The sequence below is a fragment of the Galleria mellonella genome, unplaced genomic scaffold, assembly GCF_026898425.1.
Source record: "Galleria mellonella isolate WM207_F2 unplaced genomic scaffold, CSIRO_AGI_GalMel_v1 utg625, whole genome shotgun sequence".
In the NCBI taxonomy this organism is placed as follows: domain Eukaryota; kingdom Metazoa; phylum Arthropoda; class Insecta; order Lepidoptera; family Pyralidae; genus Galleria; species Galleria mellonella.
Genome location: NW_026442129.1, coordinates 388,112 through 404,640, shown reverse-complemented (window position 1 = coordinate 404,640; position 16,529 = coordinate 388,112). Strand labels below are relative to the sequence as shown.

General features: G+C 35.1%; 2 protein-coding genes across 4 annotated transcripts in view; both read right to left on the bottom strand.

Moving 5' to 3' along the window:
• The window catches only part of LOC113511170 (uncharacterized), a 244,882-nt gene that overhangs the window by 83,131 nt on the left and 145,222 nt on the right, over positions 1-16,529 (bottom strand). The window lies entirely within an intron of this gene.
• On the bottom strand, positions 8,131-10,324 carry LOC113510951 (lipase 1-like). The gene has a single exon (XM_052899691.1). The coding sequence runs from the start codon at positions 10,305-10,307 to the stop codon at positions 9,045-9,047; it is 1,263 nt and encodes a 420-aa protein (XP_052755651.1). The 5' UTR covers positions 10,308-10,324; the 3' UTR covers positions 8,131-9,044.

The following is a 16,529-nucleotide window of genomic DNA, read 5'->3' as shown; positions in this document are numbered from 1 at the left end:
AATTATTCATCCATTCAGAACATCGTTTTTTATTTATTGCAAAAACCAATTAATTAAAGTATTCCATCCCTGGAGATCCTAGTTTAGGTTTCTTCAAACACCACAGGTATGTGCGCTAAGTTAAGCGAACTTAGCTCTTGGTGTAATATGTGCTTTAACCTCACATTGCAGCTCCGTACATTTCTGACGTATTTATATTGCGTTGCATTTATTATTGTCTTTATTAATAATATTCGAGACAATAAACAAAGAATTTGTTTGTAAAAAAAATTAAAACAACAAAATTAAATCTGTGAGCACAGAGGGCCTACCATGAAATGTTTTCCGAAATTTCGGAGCCAAACGAAACACAAATTTGATGTTAAAATTACATAATACATGGCGTTTGGAAATATTAGAAATGTTAAATTATTGTTCCTTTGCACTTTTATGATAGGATGTATGACGAACGAAATATTAAACTCCATTTATTGGTCCGATTTTGGTATAAACAAAAACACGAAATTGAGTCCGAAATTTCGGAATTTCATTACACGATAGACCCGCAGTTCAGGAGAAATCTGTTTCAATTAATGATGACAAAGTTTTAGAATCGAACCTAAACGGAAATATGAATTAAATAAAAATAAAAAAAAAAAATAAAAAATATATAGACGAACCGAGTACAATTTAGTTTCTTTGAAAAGAATAAATACATGAAATCTTTTCTTAAATTCTTAGAATAAAATGGAATCTCTTTTAAATTCAATAATTCAGAAGAATTCAATAAAACGTATTTCTAGTTTTAAATTTATGACGATATTAGCGTGCTATTTTTAAAATGTGAAAGAAAAATAAAAGAGATTTTTCAAAATGTTTTATTTCGTTTACCATATTCTTATATTTCTTATAATATAGACAGAAATCGAAGAATTTAACTTTGTAAATGTGAAAAATCCTACCTTATTAAAGGAGTAAACATGTATTTTCATTTTTCTTTAACAAAATGGCTGATCATAGATACAAAAGGTATCTAAGATCAGCCAACTAATGTCATCCACATTAGATCCGAGTGCAAGATGGCCGAACTTAAGGAATATAAGTGTAGTTTCAGAAAAATATAAAATATCTTCTAAAATTCTAATTGTTTTAGGAATACTTTAGTAATATTACATTTAGAAATACGAGGTTTACAAGTGCAACAATATATATATATATATATATATATCTCCCTCCAAAGGTTGCCTAAAAGAGATCGCTGTTAGCGATAAGGTCTCCCATTGTTTTCTCATTGTGATTATTTCTTGTAATTGTTTATATTTATAATAAGTTTACTATTGTAATCTTTTGGAGGAAACAATAAAGAGTATCTATCTATATATCTACTTTTAGATAAACAAGAATTTCCAAATAGGTTTATAACTGACGGAGTCAAGAGTAACAAACATAAAAACCGAATCGATTTTTTTTATTTTTTATACTAATCGACGATACATATATATAATGTAAAAATTTAATTATGTAATTTATATAATATTTATTAATGTGATTGCTCATTCATGTTTGATTCGTTTTTAGTAAATTAAGACCAATATTGTTACAACATGTAATAGCAATAAATAAATGAATGAATGAATGAATCGAGAACCTCATTCTGTTTGAAGTCGGTTGAAATGAATACCTATGTTAAATTGATTATATTAAGTATTAAAACTGCAATGTAACGTGAATGTGAATTTATCCGACCACATTGGTTAAACATAGTTTTATCAAAGCAAATGAAGTAAAACCACAAACTTTCAGTGAAAACAAATTATTAAAATTTATAGACAATAATCATTTTCTACCTATTTTTGCTTCACGTATCAATAGACAGTTCATAGTAACATTTAATTGTCAAATAATCTTTCGCTTTTTCCCTTAAAGACATTTAAATTCTCTTTTTTTTTTATTTTATTTAGCACTCAACAATAAAACCCGCCTCACTGTACTTATACAATTGTATCGTTGTGTTTGTAAATTGCCTTGCTTATTCCTTATATTGTATAATGCAAATAAAGTATACTCATTCATTCGTTAATATCTCCATTTCCTTAAATGCCTTTGGTTATTTATATTATACTAGCGGCCCGTCCCGGCGTCGCACGGATGGACATTTTTACATTTTAAAAAGTGGCCGTTAAGGCTGCACACGCGACGGAAGCTTAAAAATGGAGTAACTTCTCCCGTTTTCCCAACATTTCCCTTCACTGCTCTGCTCCTATTGATCGTAGCGTTATGAAAAATATACTATAACCTGCCCAAGAGTATGGAGATTAATTGTAACAAGTTTCGTTAAAATCCGTCGAGTAGTTTTTGTTTTTATAACGAACATACAGACAGACAGACAAAAATTTTACTGATGCATTTTTGGCATCAGTATCGATCACTAATCACCTCCTAATAGTTATTTTGGAAATATATTTCATGCACAGAATTGACCTCTCTGCAGATTTATTATAAGTATAGATATATTTTAAAATCCATACTAGAAAATCTTTTACCAAAGTAACGGAACAGTGCAATAGTTAAACTAGATTTGTAGGAACGTTTTACTTTTTATAAATTTGTGGTTTAACCTAAACAGCCATGCAAGAGGGGAAAGGGATTGTTAGCAATGAAGTTTGACAGCCCCATTGCTAGCAATATGCCTTATTAGATCGACCTCCACGTGGTTCCTCTTGAAAACTATTGTGAACAATTCTTGTTGAATTCGTCAATGGGCTAACTGACCTACTTCATCCTCACCTATCATCCCTCACTGGTGCCCGGCCGGTGTATACCGATAGCGCGGGTGGGGTTACCATTATCATCCATTAAAAAAAAACTGCCATGAAACAATTGCTTGACGGCAGATACGCGAGTGAGACAGAGGTACCCAAGCAGGCGGCTGTCGTACGGTCTCCCTCTGGTTAAACTAAAAATAATAAAATCAATAACGAGCCCGTGGATTTTAGTAAATTATACAAAATAATACGTAATTCACATTCACAGCGTGGACAAATCCGATGTAGCAACTCGAAGTAATCGAATCAATCGGTACAAAATTGAATACAAACCGACCTAACTTGTTCAACGAGATACATTAATTGAACGAAGCAACAAGTAGACTCGTGACAAAGTCACAAACAAGTTCATTATTTTGCCCCACAAAACTCCACAAACAGATTTCAATTGTAATAATAAATAGATATAAAAAGAGAGATGTTTCATTGATACAATCGATTGAAAATATATACAAAATTTTGGATTAGCGACTTTTTTTTTAATGGGTGAAAATGCCATGGAAACACCTGCGCTATCGGTATACACTGGCGGGGCACCAGTGAGAGATGATAGGTGAGGATGAAAAGGCAGGTCAGATAGCTCGTGACCAATTCAACGATAAATTAGTCATGTTAGTTTCCAGGGGGCATCGCATGGTGGTCGACCTGATACCCTATATTGACAGCAATAGAGACTAACTGCCCATTGCTAAGAATTCCTTGTCCCTTGGATTAGCGACTTTTTTTTTATACAACTTAGAATGGCAAACAAGCTGACGGCCCACCTCATGGAAAGTGGTAACCGTCGCCCGGGGTATCCCCCGTGCGTTGCTATTCCTGAGGACTCAGGTGTTAATTCTCTGTACCCAGTAAATTCACTTATTAACACAATTATATCACTGCCATATCCCACCTTTTAAACCGAAACACAGCCATGCAAACACAACAGCTTGGGAGGAATAGGGATTGTTAGTAATGAGGATTAGTAGCCCCATTGCTAGCAATATACCCTGTCAGGTCGACCTCCTCGTGGTTCCCTCTGGAAACCATCGTGATTGATTTATTATTAGATTCGTCACGGTAGACTAACTGACCTGCTTCATCCTCACCTATCATCCCTCACTGGTGCCCCGCCGGTGTATATCGATAGCGCAGGCGGGGTTACCATTCCATTATCGTCCATTAAAAAAAACACAACTGCTTCACGGTAGAAACACGAATGGGACAGTGGTGCCCAAGCAAACGACTTTCGTACAAAGTCTCCCTCTAGTAGGTAATAGACATAAAAAAATACAATTGAATTGAAAACCTCCAATTTGAAGTCGGTTAAAAATATATCTTAAGTAATACGCATCGATTATTCTAGAACAATAATGATAAGAAGGAAAGCAATAAAGCAGTACAATAGGCCATTATCCTGTTTACAATGTGATTAATCGGGGGACATTCAACCCCGGGCCAGCCTGAATCGGCTGAGCTGTGACGTCACTTCACTAAGACGGCTTGATTTATACAGGGTGGAATCACTATCGTTAGCGGTACGTGAAGCGTATTATTTATCTGTGGTAACACGTCTTTTTTATACAACTTAGAACTTGGACTCAGGTGTTATTCCTCTGTACCCTGTAAATTCACGCCATATCCCACCCTTCAAACCGAAACACAGCCATGCAAACACAACTGCTTCACGGTTGAAACACGAATGGGACAGAGGTGCCCAAGCAAACGACTTTTGTACAAAGTCTCCCTCTGGTAAATATCTAATAATAATAGTTTATCTAAATGATCGCATTATTTCACGTCTCTTATAAACAATAATGTTTAATCACTTAAACAGTGTTTGGTTAAACACTGTTTAAGTTATTTTGTTAAGCAATGTTTTATTTTTTGTGGTAACACCGCACACGTGGAGGTGCTAGCTTCGTCGTTCACACGTCGTTCTCTGTTAATGTGATTGCCCATCAATTAGTGTGTTGACAGGTAATAATTTGTTTAATAACTTTAATGCATTAAACATACATACATACATATAACAAACGTGCAATCTTACTAATACTGTAAAGTAACAGTATAACTCGCCATTTTGCCTGTATAAATGCTAACAAGTACATCTTGCTCCGCAATTTAAAAATCATGATTGTTCTACCAGGAAGCAAACTATTTAAAAAATATATATAAACACTAATGATTAAATAAGTGTGCAACTCTCAAAGGTAAAGCAGTGTATTATACCATAATTTCTTTACTACGACTGTACTTGTATGATTTTTATTACCAGTCATTTTTGCTACTAACCAGTTTTGCTTCCTGCTCTTTTTGCTGTCAGTTCTTTTTATTACCAATCATTTATGCCACCAGTCCTTTTTATTACCAATCATTTATGCTATCAGGCCTTTTTATTACCAATCATTTATGCTATCAGTTCTTTTTATTACAATAAAATACAATAAAGATTTCACAATACAATACATATATTATATATACACAATCAAATATATACATAAACATACGTATACTTAATAGCACACATATAACAGAAGAAAATGACGAAGGAAAACGAAGAGAGAACACAGGAAAATAGTACTAAAGGGAGAGATAGTAGGATTTAACAGAGTTTTTGAAGCTAGTAAGAGTTTAAGCGCACCGAATAGAGGTAGGTAGTGAGTTCCACAGGCGAACTGCCAATCCTTTTTATTACCAATAATTTTTGTTACCATTCCTTTTTATTACCAATCATTTATGCTACCAGCTATTTTTGCTACCAATCATTTATGTCGCTACCGGAGGGAAAGTGATTGTCAGTAACGAAAACTTGCGGTCCCATTGTTAGTAATATGCCTTGTTAGGTCGACCTCGACGCAGATAGACCCCTAGAAACCATTAGTGATTAATCCCCAATAAATTCATCACGATGTGTCAACTGACCTACTTTCATCCTCACTGGTGTCTCGCTAACGTGTACCGATAAGAAAGGCAAGCTTAGCATTTCATTATCATACATTTAAAGAAGACCTACGATTAAACTGTACTTAAGTAAATTAACTTTATCCAAAATTTAAATCCTTAAAAAAACAACATCCTTAGTACTTGCTGAGATATGGCGCTGTAAAAGACGGCTTGTAATACCTTGCCGTGTGGTCCCGGCATAGAATAAACCACCCTTCCCTTTCCTGTGGGTGTAGTAAAAGGCGAATAAGGGAAGGCGAGAGATGTGCAGCAGCGTCCCTTTTAAAACATCTCCAAAGCCTAACTGCAGTTGCCAATCCGCTTGCCAAGCGTGGCAACTACTGGCAACTGGCAAACACCCCAAAAGGGGAGGTGTATATTCAGCAATGGACAGTTAGAGGCTGGTGTGATGATGAATATCTGCTTTTACAGAATCCTAAATAGACTAGTACACGGGGGAGAAAGGGATTGTTAGTAATTTATTTATTTATTACATCCACTGGGTGAGCCTTACAGTCTTCCAATACGTTCATCCAGGAAAGCATGAGTACAATAACATATAAAATGGAATATTACATAAAAATAACAAAAATAATATAAAAAGATTTAACTCAAACAAAAAACGTCTGAACACAAATATTCTGTGGTCCCTCGACGAAACTCCAGCAAGTTGGGGACAAATACATCCAATTGCGGATACTGGCTCAAAATATCATTGAGTAGTTTCAATGCAAGAGATAGGGGAGCTTGCTTAGCCAATCATGAGGTTGCTTGCTTAGCCAATCAGGTCTAATTGATCCATTGCCAGCAATACACCCTGTCAGGTCTATTTTCACGCGATTCTCCTGGATCGTGGTTAAATCTAGTGGATTACGTCACGATGGGCTAACTGACCTGCTTTCGTCGTCACCTATCATCCCTCACTGGTGCCCCGCTAGCATATAGCAATAGTGCAGGCGTTCCATTATCACTCATTAAAAAAATCGCCATGTCAGCCCCGGCATAAAATGGGCCACCCATTCCTTTCCCGTGGGTGTCGTAAGAGATGACTAAGGGAGCTTATGGTGGAGGGATGGGCAGCAGCGCGCCTCTTAAAACATCTTCAAAAACCTAACTGCCTTTGCCAATTCACCTGCCAAGCGTGCCAACTACTGGCAAAACTCCCCTTATGGAGAAGACTTATGTATGTACAGGAGCGGAAAGTTAACGGCTGAAATAAAAATAAAAAAAAAATAGACCAATACACAAAATGACTATAGAGTTTGCGACCGACGCGACACGACCGGGGAGTAACGTGGCCATTGTACAACGAGATTAATGCGACACATTAATATCAAACTTTCACCGCAAAATGTAAATGCGTTAACTTTACCACAGCATTTTAGTTAAATTGTGAAACGCCCGAACTCACTATGAACGTATTGAATACCACATTAATTTTGTTATAATTAAATTTTAAATGTTAAGAAACAAATAGGTTTATAAATACTGCGTTTATAATTTTTTTCTCAAACATGCTTGGAAATGTGAGCATTATTTTGACAATCTTCTTCGAGATAAATCAAAATTGCCGTACTGGCCAGATACTTGCGGGCAGCGGCCGGCAAAAGTTGTATGAAAATCCATATCTGTCGTGTTTTGCGGCCAGATAAATTACTATGTAAACTCATATCTGTCCTGTAATTTAAAAATGTAATGACCTTTTACTTCGAAACATGGCTACCAAGGAGGTAACTAATACAAGGTTTTATTTAAATTTCGAACTGGCTTGCAATAAGAAAGCTGTTTATTGAAAAAAAAAAAAACAAGGGAACATTATGGCGCGTGAAAAATTATTATTGTTCGTTATTCGTCATTGAATTTAAAAAGTAAAATTGTGTTTTTGATTTCCGCGCATTGTTTGAGAAAAGTACTATAAAAGCCTTGGCCACAACTAGGCATTGATGGACTCACGTATGTGTGCCTCGGTTACACCTCGGCCCACATTTGTACGTTCGTCCATCAATGCCTTAGTTGCTGGCCGCTGCAGTAATGTACTATTATAAGGCATGGAGTTTTTAATGCACGCAGTCGACGTTGGGAAATTGTAGTTTTACTGTGTATTAACGACTATCTCTTTCTATTAAAAGATGTCTGTTAGAGACTGCCACAGCGTTAAGACCGCCTTTTGTACCTTCATGTATATATTTTGAATATCCATTGAATTATTTAATTATCAATGTATATTTTTATATTTGTAATGCGATAAAATAAGCAAATGTAAACTGTTTATTTATTTAACTCATAAATAAATAGTTTACAATTACTAAAAATGGTATTTATTTATTTATTCTTTATTGATTAAGTCACAAAAAAATATTGCATTCTCTCTCTGTCAATCTTTGTAGAAACAGAAACATAATTATGTGACCAAATATTGGAAAATATTTAATATTTGTGAGTAAACAGTTACGGACGAATCTATTTGTTATATCACTCATTCGTATCGTTAACCTACACAATGTACTTAGTTTAATTAAATTGTCATACGATACATCTGTTAACTACGATACGATTTTGATAATTCTTTTTGTAATGAACAATTGTGTTGATCCCATATTAATTTGATCACAAATAATATATATATTCTTTATTGCACTAAAACATACAGTAACAACAATAAGTTAATAACAATGTTAGCAAAGTTAGTTCCAGTTAACCTAACACAGTGGCATGGGGGGAAGGGATTGTTGGAGACTGAGAATCCCACTGCTAGCAATATACCCAACCAGGTCGACCTCGCGGTTCCCCCTGGAAACTATCATGGTTAATTCCTGATGAATTCATCATGATGGGCTAACTGGCCTGTTTTCATTCTCATCTATCACCCTTCACTGGTGCTCCGCCAGCGTATCCCGTTAGCGCAGGCGGGGTTACCATACCGTTATCACCCATAAAAAAAAAAAAACAGTGGCATAAGAAATAGTATGATTTGCACAAATAATGTCACTATTTGTGCAAAACCAAATCCTTTTCTCCATTTTCTTTGTACACAAATAATTAAAGATACACACTACACAGAAACAAACTTCAATTGTTACAAAACCAGTTATTTTGATCTAAAAACTAAACTACTGAACTGTTTTTGATAAAATTTCAAAGTAATTAATCTGTAGGTATATTGTTTCAGATAAAAAAAGAATTCTCCAAATCGGTTTAGAATAGACAGAGTTATGAGGTAAAAAAACATAAAAGAAATACAACCAAGTAAAGAAAGTTCCTTCTTTTTGAAGTCAATTGAAAATTTACAAAGACCTCAATTTCCATTTTCCATAATTATCTTGTATCTTCAAAACTGTATCGTAATAAATGTTCATTCACCTTAGGAAACACAGATATACTAGTGTATCGGCTGTACGTCACATCTAGATGATTCCAATAAGGGTCTTCAACTAAAAAGGATTCTACAACGTTGGGCAACCTCTTTGCTAACCATTCCACATCTTTAGTGTCCACTAATCTATCGTTTTTACCATAAATTATCACCACAGGAACAGAGACCGCACTTAAATTGTACAATGGGGGATCCTCGCTACCATATACCCTCATATTATCAACACCATAGTTAAATTTCCCAAAATCCTCACTGATCATGCTCTGTCCGTATCGAGCCATGTTGTGCACAGACGTTCCAGCAGGAAAATGCCCAAACATCGAGCGAGCCGTGTGTTCTGCTACAGAATTCGGGTGGTACGCATCTAAGATCGATTGGCCACTGTTGCAAATCATTTCTGTAATCCAATTTAGCTCACAGAAGAAGGCCAAGAATTCCTGACTGATAGATCCTTTCGCGAAGATCTCGTACATACCATATTTTGTCAATAAGTGTTCTAACCTCAAAATAGCATCAGTTAGAAATCTAAACAGGATTGATTTGGTATTGATCTGCCTCGTAGCGGGTGCTAGAGCTATCAACACATTCACTTTATCACAGTATCCTGGCCTTTCGGAGCACATCACGAAAAACGTTCCTGCTCCTTGGGAGTAGCCTATGTAATTCACCTTTTCCGCTCCAGTGTAATTCAAGACATAATCGATCGTAGCAGGCACATCATAGAATCCAATTTCATCTATCGAGAAATGCCAAAACTGTGAACTGTTCGGGGCCAGTTTCAAATGACGTCTCGAATAATAATTCCCTCTGCAATTAGCTACCCACAAGTCATAACAGGCGTCAGAGATGAGATAAGCCAGTGCGGCTCCGGGACCAGCATCCAGCCAAGAGTCTGAGCTCTGCAGAAGTCCATGCATCAATATTACGGGCGGTGATCGTCTTCTCCCGTCGCAGTTTCTGCCTTGGCTCACTCTGAAGACCTTGAGCAAGTATCCGTCTTCTGTTACCACTTGATGCTCCTGCGATTGGTATCCATATTTGGTTGCTAACTCCGTGAAGTTTAGCGAGGAATCTCTGGAGTAGCTCAAATAATGTTTGTCTTCGCTTTTAATGGTAAAAGGTCGTATTCTTATAATCATAGCGTGTAATAAAATTATAAATGAAAATATAAGCAGGAAACTGACTGTATGTCCATTAAATGACATTGTATTAACTGATGATGCTATAGTGCAATGTATATATAAACATAATGCTTTTGTATATGTGTGTGTGTCTGATTAACTCGTTATATACAAGTCTAATATAAATATACGCGTAGATAGACATATGTTTGTCGTGTCTATTTGAGAGACTTGATTTGGGAATAATCTATATATGTATATATACGTATTTTTTAATTATATTTTTTAATTTATAATTATACCATGAATATGTAAATTAATTAAGAAATTATAAAATAATAATATGTTAATAATATTTTTTGGTTATTTTTTATTTTATATTAAATAGGATATTATGATACTGTAAAAGAGATACACAAACGGACTTACCCTCAGTCCGAAATGAGTCCTAAAGTTACTTCTTTCAAACAACATCACGAATTTGGAATGAAGAATAGAGTATGTGATGTATGGAGACATAAAGAAAGGGAGGTTGAATTAATTATAATTTTTTTTATTGGATGATAATGGAATGGTAACCCCGCTCGCGCTATCGGTATACACCGGCGGGGCACCAGTGAAGGATGATAGGTGAGTATGAAGCAGATCAGTTAGCCCATCGTGACGAATTCAACAAGAATTGTTCACGATGGTTTCCAGGGGAAACCACGTGGAGGTCGACTTAATAAGGCACATTGCTAGCAGTGGGACTGTCGAACTCCATTACTAACAATTCCTTTCCCCCCAATTAATTATAGTTAGGTTTATAAAAAAACATATGAGCTAAAGCTGTTGATTTTGTAACATATAAATAAATAAATACATTACATGAAACTGTGTGTAAGTCCTTATTGATATTACTAAATGTGAATATTAATTTGTTTGTTAACTTTAAGCACTTTCATCGCTTAATTAATCACCACAAAATTTGGTATATACCTTCCACCTGTATACCTATCACCTGATGGAAAGAAGCCTTCTTCAACTCAAATAGAATTTGAGTTGAAGAAGGCTTCTTTCCATCGTGGTCATTCACTATAACGTCATGCGGCCGAAGCCGTGAATAAAGACTAGTTATTTGTACAATGTAAATGTACTTCCTGGTTTCATTGTCAATCATATTGTTTACTTCGGAAAAAAAAATAAACAAATATACATTTATATTGCATTTTGAATAATTTAAGATTTTGTTTCATAGAAAAAAAAAAAACATTGCCGTCAATCGTGCTACATACATAAGCAGTTATTTGGAATTAAAAACTTAATTACTGATTTTGAAAAATATTTTGGAATCAAACGGAAATTATATACTGACAGCTAAAACAAAGGTATTTTCCAAATCAATTTACAAGTTATGGAATTATGAAGTAACAAACACAAAAAAAAATTACAACCGAATCGAGAACCTACTCCTTTTTTGAAGGAGGTTGAAAAATATACACAACTTTTATGCAACTTAGAATGGCATACAAGCTCACCTGATGGAAATTGACAACCGTTGCCTATAAACATAAGCAGTACCATGTACCATGCACATAACAGAGTATACTGTTTCACCAATGATACCCCCCATGCGTTGCCATTCCTGAGGACTCGGGTGTTATTCCTCTGTACCCTGTAAATTTACGCCATATACCACCCTTTAAACCGAAACATAGCCATGCAAACACAACTGCTTTATGGTTAAAACACGAATGGGGCAGAGGTATCCAAACAATCGACTTTTGTACAAAGTCTCCGTAACTAGACATAACTAGACACTTTGAGATCCTTGCAGAATATTGCTTAAATTTTTTTAAGCAACTTAGAATAGCAAACTGTCTGTCCACGGCGACTGAAAGTGCTAATCGTCGCCTGTAAACGTAACAGTATCATGGATTTGACAGAGTACACTGTGTCGCCCATGACACCCCTTACGCTTTGTCATTGCTGAAGACTAAAGTGGTATGCCTCATTTTATTTGCAGGATGTTTTAAACTAATTAGTAAGTAATTATAAGTAGTATGTAATTACTAAATAGTAATATTAAAATTGTATAGATCCATTTTTTTAACGCACCACCTACCTGTTTAATTTTTTTATGGGTGAAAATGGTATTGTAATCCCCGCCTGCGCTAACGGGATACGCTGACGGAGCACCAGTGAAGGGTGACAGATGAGAATGAAAACAGGCCAGTTAGCCCATCATGATGAATTCATCGGGAATTACCCATTATAGTTTCCAGGGGGAACCGCGAGGAGGTCGACCTGGTTGGGTATATTGCTAGCAATGGGATTGTCAGTCTCCATTATTAACAATCCCTTCCCCCCCCACCTACCTGTTTAAACTTGCATTCTACCCAAAGGTCGTCTGTGAAAGATTGCTTAGCAATAAGAGCGTCTTTTGTACTATACAATACTTATTGAAAATTCTTCAACAAGTTCTGTAATGTAGGTGCAATAAAGTGTTAAATAAATAAACTGTAAAACGAGACTGCAACCATTGTCGTTTTTGCTTGTTTTATTCGTGTTAGTACCTCACATATTAATTTATTTTTAAATTTATATGAGAAGGAAGCACCACCCAGAACACCAGACTCGAGCCATTTCGGACAAGTTTTGACCATCTTGATAGATCATCTTGGTGAATTATTTTTTTATTTTTTTTTTTTATGATGGGCCAACTGACCTGCTTTCATCCTCACCTATCATCCCTCACTGGTACCCCGCCAGCGTATACCGATAGCGCAGGCGGGGTTACCATTCCATTATCACCCATTGAAATAAAGCTTAAACTTTAAAATTTATACGGAAATGAAAAAAAAACGTGTTTTATACGGACAAAGCCCCAGGGAACAGTTAGTGAAGTGAATTAATAGGTATTCTGTTGTAATAATTATTGTAATAGAGAGTATTGTAGTAAATATACAATGCACTATGATAATTGCCTCAGATTATTGCACGCTGCAAATTGTCAGTGAAATAAATCCGTGATATAATTATAGCTGCAGTAGGTACGTAGTTTATTAACTGACACGCGGAAAGTCAAGTTCAAGCGATAATAACATTATACTAATTGTTTCCTGCAGTTTTGCTCGAATGAACCTTGATAATATTGTAAATACGAGTATAAAAGGTCAGAAAAAACTTTTTTTTTTATATACAACTTAGAATGGCAAACAAACTGACGGCCCACCTGATGGAATGTGGTAACCGTCGCCTATAGACATGAGCAGTACCGTGGACATAACAGAGTATACTGTTTCGCCCATGATACCCCCCATGCGTTGCCATTCCTGAGGACTCGGATGTTATTCCTCCGTACCCAGTAAATTCACGCCATATCCCACCCTCCAAACCGAAACACAGCCATGCAAACACAACTGCTTCACGGTTGAAACACGAATGGGACAGAGGTACTCAAGCAATCGACTTGTGTACAAAGTCTCCCTTTTAAAAATAAAAATTATTTCTATTTTATTTTACTCTGTTTTATTCTTTTCTATTTTATATCTTTTATACTATACTGCGAGTATACACCAGAGGGAGACTTTGTACACAAGTAGTTTGCTTGGGCACCTTTGTCCCATTCGTATTTCTATCGTGAAGCAGTTGTGTTTGCATGGCTGTGTTTCGGTTTGAAGGGTGGGATATGGCGTGAATTTACAGGGTACAGAGGAATAACACCTGAATCCTCAGGAATGACAACGCATGGGGGGTATCATGGGTGAAACAGTATACCCTGTTATGTCCATGGTACTGCTCATGTTTATAGGCGACGGTTACAACTTTCCATCAGGTGGGCCATCAGTTTATTTGCCATTCTAAGTTGTATATAAAAAAAAAAAATCCGACCAACAGTTCTAGAGATTAGTGTGTAAACAAACTGTTTCACTTTATTACTGTATGTAAGTACCATACTAATTATTTTACGACACTAAAGATATACAAAATAACATTACAAAAATATAGGAGAACTACCTCTAAACCATTTAAAATCAATTTATAACGTTGTTTCCAGGAAGTGTTTTTATTTAATAAAAGAATTTGTATAAAAATATTTATAGGCAATTTAATTGTTTAAATAAATTTACATTATAAAAAATTTGCATTCCAATTTTTTATAATGTAAATTTATTTAAACAATTAAATTGCCTATAAATATTTTATAAAATTCTTTTTTTTTTTTTTTGCTACTTTTTATTTTTATTATAATTAGAATAAATATTGTTACTGTAAGGTTTGAAATTATATAAAATGTATCTATGTAAATAAAACTTTATATTTTGCACGCCATTAATAAAATATGGCTAAATTGTTGTAAACTAAAAATTTTATAAGCACACATTATATTTTAATATAGTAACGACCGGTTTAACGTAAGTGTATTTTTATTTATTTCTTTATTTAAGGCAAACAAACAGCTAAAATAATACATAATTATATACTTAAATATTAATTTGGTAGCCACTAGAATTTGCACAAAATAAAATACAAGTAAACAAAACACAAAATTAAACAAATATAAACAAAATTAAACAAATGTAAACAATATTAAACAAACAAATACTATTGAAAACCATAGCAACATTGTCAATAATAATGCTCAGAAGTTAATAAAACATTTTTTCAGAAAAACACATTATATGAAAATAATAAGTAGTAATAAAGTATATTTAGATCAAGACAGCTCGAGTACTATTTTTTTTTATACCACTGAGGTGGCAAACAAGCATACGGCCCACCTGATGGTAAGCAGTTACCGTAGCCTATGAACGCCTGCAATACCAGAGATATTACGCGCGCGTTGCCGACCCTGAAGAAACCTCTTTACCTCCCTTTTGAAGAACTGTAGTCTCTTGGAAAACCTCGGTAGGGAGCTCATTCCATAACCTGAGTATTCGTGGGAGAAAAAATCTCTGAAACCGCGTTGTACGCGACCATTGAGGCTGTAGGATATAAGGGTGAGAGTTTCGGACGCAATCCGTGATCCTTAGTCATGAGTGACTGTGGTGTGAGCTATTTCGCTCTAATTACACGACAGTTAAACCGATAGTTATTATATTAAACGATTTTCAAAGATATTTATGTAAAAAAAAGAATATTAATTACTCACCATCACTCGAGATGAAATAAATATTAGCGCACTGCAGCGGGAATTAAATAAAATAAAAAAAAAAAACGCGGCATCATATACCTGGAACAAAAATAGGATGAGTTGAACAACATTATTCACGACATATGTTTATTTCATTGTTTTGTTGAACTTAATCATACCAAGAAGTGAGACAACGTAAATTAACTGTTTTCAAATATATTATACTAACATTATAGATAGATAGATAGATTTTATCTTATTTTTTTTTTCGCATATGGGGTCAGCTACGCCGATGCACGTCGACCCATACGGATCTTTTGTGCTTTATAGATAGATAAGATACTGTTTATTGTTTCCTCCAAAAGATTACAATAGTAAACTTATTATAGATACAAACAACTACAAGAAATATATTATAAATGAAAAAGTTTGTAAAGATATATATTTTTTTGTATATTTGTTACTCAGTCACTCTTAAATGGCTAAAAGGATTTGTATGAAATTCAAAACACAGGTAAGTAACATCCTAACTAACATAGGGACGCATATAGCTGCGGGATATAGTTTTTTTTTTTTTTATGAATGACAATGAAATAGTTACCCCACCTGCACTATCGATATACGCTTACAGGGCACCAGTGAAGGAAGATAGGTGAGGATGAAGCAGGTCTGTTAGCCCATCATGACGGAATTAAATAAGAATTGTTCACGATGGATTCCAAGGGAACCGCGTGGAGGTCGACTTATTAATTGGCTTATTGAAAAATGTTTTTTAATGTAAAATTTTAAGAACAAGTGCTAAAATATTTGCACATCACACGGTTGAATGCAGAGAGTCTTTAAGATTAAATGTTTCGAATTCCACGTGGTCCCGGCATAGAATGGACCACCCCTTCTTTTCCCGTGGGTGTCGTAAGAATCGACTAAGGGAGGGCGAGCGATGGACAGCAGCAGACCTTTTAAAACATCTCCACAGCCTAACTACGATTGTCAATTCCCCTGCCAAGCATGGCAACTGGCAAAACTTCCTGAGGGAGAGGCTTATGTCCAGCAGTGGACAGTTAAAGGCTGATATGATGACGATGATGACTTCTAATAACCTGTATTTAATAATAAAGTATTTAGTAAATAAAGTTATCATTCAATTGTCCATTCGTTCGCTCGTTCATTAGTTCATTCGTTCATTCATC

What these genes read in the sequence shown, in the direction of transcription:
- LOC113510951 (XM_052899691.1), bottom strand. Translation starts at nt 10,307, where the DNA reads ATGTCATTTAATGGACATACAGTCAGTTTCCTGCTTATATTTTCATTT.